Source organism: Austrofundulus limnaeus, unplaced genomic scaffold (genome assembly GCF_001266775.1).
Source record: "Austrofundulus limnaeus strain Quisiro unplaced genomic scaffold, Austrofundulus_limnaeus-1.0 Scaffold1671, whole genome shotgun sequence".
NCBI classification, from domain to species: Eukaryota; Metazoa; Chordata; class Actinopteri; order Cyprinodontiformes; family Rivulidae; genus Austrofundulus; species Austrofundulus limnaeus.
In genome coordinates this window covers 31,352-33,088 of record NW_013954073.1, presented here as the reverse complement: position 1 = coordinate 33,088, position 1,737 = coordinate 31,352, and the positions used below count along the sequence as shown (strand labels likewise).

The following is a 1,737-nucleotide window of genomic DNA, read 5'->3' as shown; positions in this document are numbered from 1 at the left end:
GTTCTGCTCCTTTTAGCTCATGTTTTGCTGTTTTAGCTCATGTTTTGCTGATTTTAGCTCATGTTCTGCTTCTTTTAGCTCATGTTCTGCTCCTTTTAACTCATGTTCTGCTGTTTTAGCTCATGTTTTGCTGATTTTAGCTCATGTTCTGCTTCTTTTAGCTCATGTTCTGCTCCTTTTAGCTCATGTTCTGCTGCTTTTATTTCATGTTCTGCTGCTTTTAGCTCATGTTCTGCTGCTTTTAGCTCATGTTCTGCTGCTTTTAGCTCATGTTCTGCTTCTTTTAGCTCATGTTCTGCTCCTTTTAGCTCATGTTCTGCTGCTTTTATTTCATGTTCTGCTGCTTTTAGCTCATGTTCTGCTTCTTTTAGCTCATGTTCTGCTCCTTTTAACTCATGTTCTGCTGTTTTAGCTCATGTTTTGCTGATTTTAGCTCATGTTCTGCTGATTTTAGCTCATGTTCTGCTGATTTTAGCTCATGTTCTGCTGCTTTTAGCTCATGTTCTGCTCCTTTTAGCTCATGTTCTGCTCCTTTTAACTCATGTTCTGCTGTTTTAGCTCATGTTTTGCTGATTTTAGCTCATGTTCTGCTGATTTTAGCTCATGTTCTGCTGATTTTAGCTCATGTTCTGCTCCTTTTAGCTCATGTTTTGCTGATTTTAGCTCATGTTCTGCTGTTTTTCTTCTCACCGATGATGAAGAGTCCTCCTGCAGAGACCAGAACCACCAACAGGAGCAGAACACACCACAGAATCCCTGTCTGTGGACTGGGATCCTACAGATCCATCACACACACACACACACACACACACACACACACACACACACACACACACACACACACACACACACACACACACAGATTAATAATCAGGGGACCAGGATCTGGTCTGACAGGGTCTCTGTGAGCTGGGTCAGTTGTGGCCCGTCAGAACTTTGACCTCAGACATGGTAAAGTGATCAGAAGGACCGTAGCTTCAGATGTGTGTTAATTTTACAGTAAATAAATACTTTGATGAACTAATGACAAGATTAAAAGAGCTGCTGGTGGTTCTGGTACCAGACGAGATGTTCTGATGGGTTCTCACCTCAGGGGACTTGTTGGTGGCTGCAGAGGAAGTCAGGATGTCCTCTGTGGTCATGGGACCTGCAGGGACAGGAAGTGAAAGAAGAGCTTCATCAGCAGAATAAAGACAGAACCTTTCAGAACCAGAGCCAGAACTATTCTGGGTTATAAAATCATTTCCTGGAAACATCAGTTTGTGTAAAAAACACTGCCTGTTGCCTTCAGATGGACCTGCAGCCTCCACTGGTTCTGCTACCACTGGTTCTGCTACCACTGGTTCTGCTACCACTGGTTCTGGTACCAGTGGTTCTGGTTGTGCTGGTTTTGTGTGGGTGGGGTGGGGGGTGTCAGGGTTAGGCTGTAGAAATGGAAGACAATGCAAGGTCCCCACAAGACTAGAAAAGACAACAAATTTGTGTGTGTGTATGTGTGTGTGTGTGTGTGTGTGTGTGTGTGTGTGTGTGTGTGTGTGTGTGCGTGTGTGTTGTAAAAAGAAGAGAAACTTTGAAAGAGTAATAATAAATTAGGACACGCCCCTTTTTCAGTGCTTAATGTTTGTTCCTCTTCCTCCTGTCACTGTAAGGAGTATCTGTGCTCTGATTGGCTACTGTAAAGAGGAGTGCCTGTGCTCTGATTGGCTACTGTAAAGAGGAGTGCCTGTGCTCTGATTG

The 1,737-nt window shown here is 43.8% G+C and overlaps 1 protein-coding gene across 1 annotated transcript in view; it reads right to left on the bottom strand.

Annotated features, from left to right (window-relative positions):
* Positions 1–664: 664 nt before the first annotated feature.
* LOC106536064 (T-cell immunoglobulin and mucin domain-containing protein 4-like) overlaps positions 665–1,737 on the bottom strand; it is an 11,283-nt gene continuing 10,210 nt past the window's right edge. The window contains exons 3-4 of the mRNA XM_014033233.1: positions 1,089–1,147; positions 665–775 (exon numbers count right to left, since the gene is read on the bottom strand). Coding sequence (XP_013888687.1) covers positions 665–775; positions 1,089–1,147 — 170 coding nt within the window. The remainder of the gene's footprint in view (positions 776–1,088; positions 1,148–1,737) is intronic.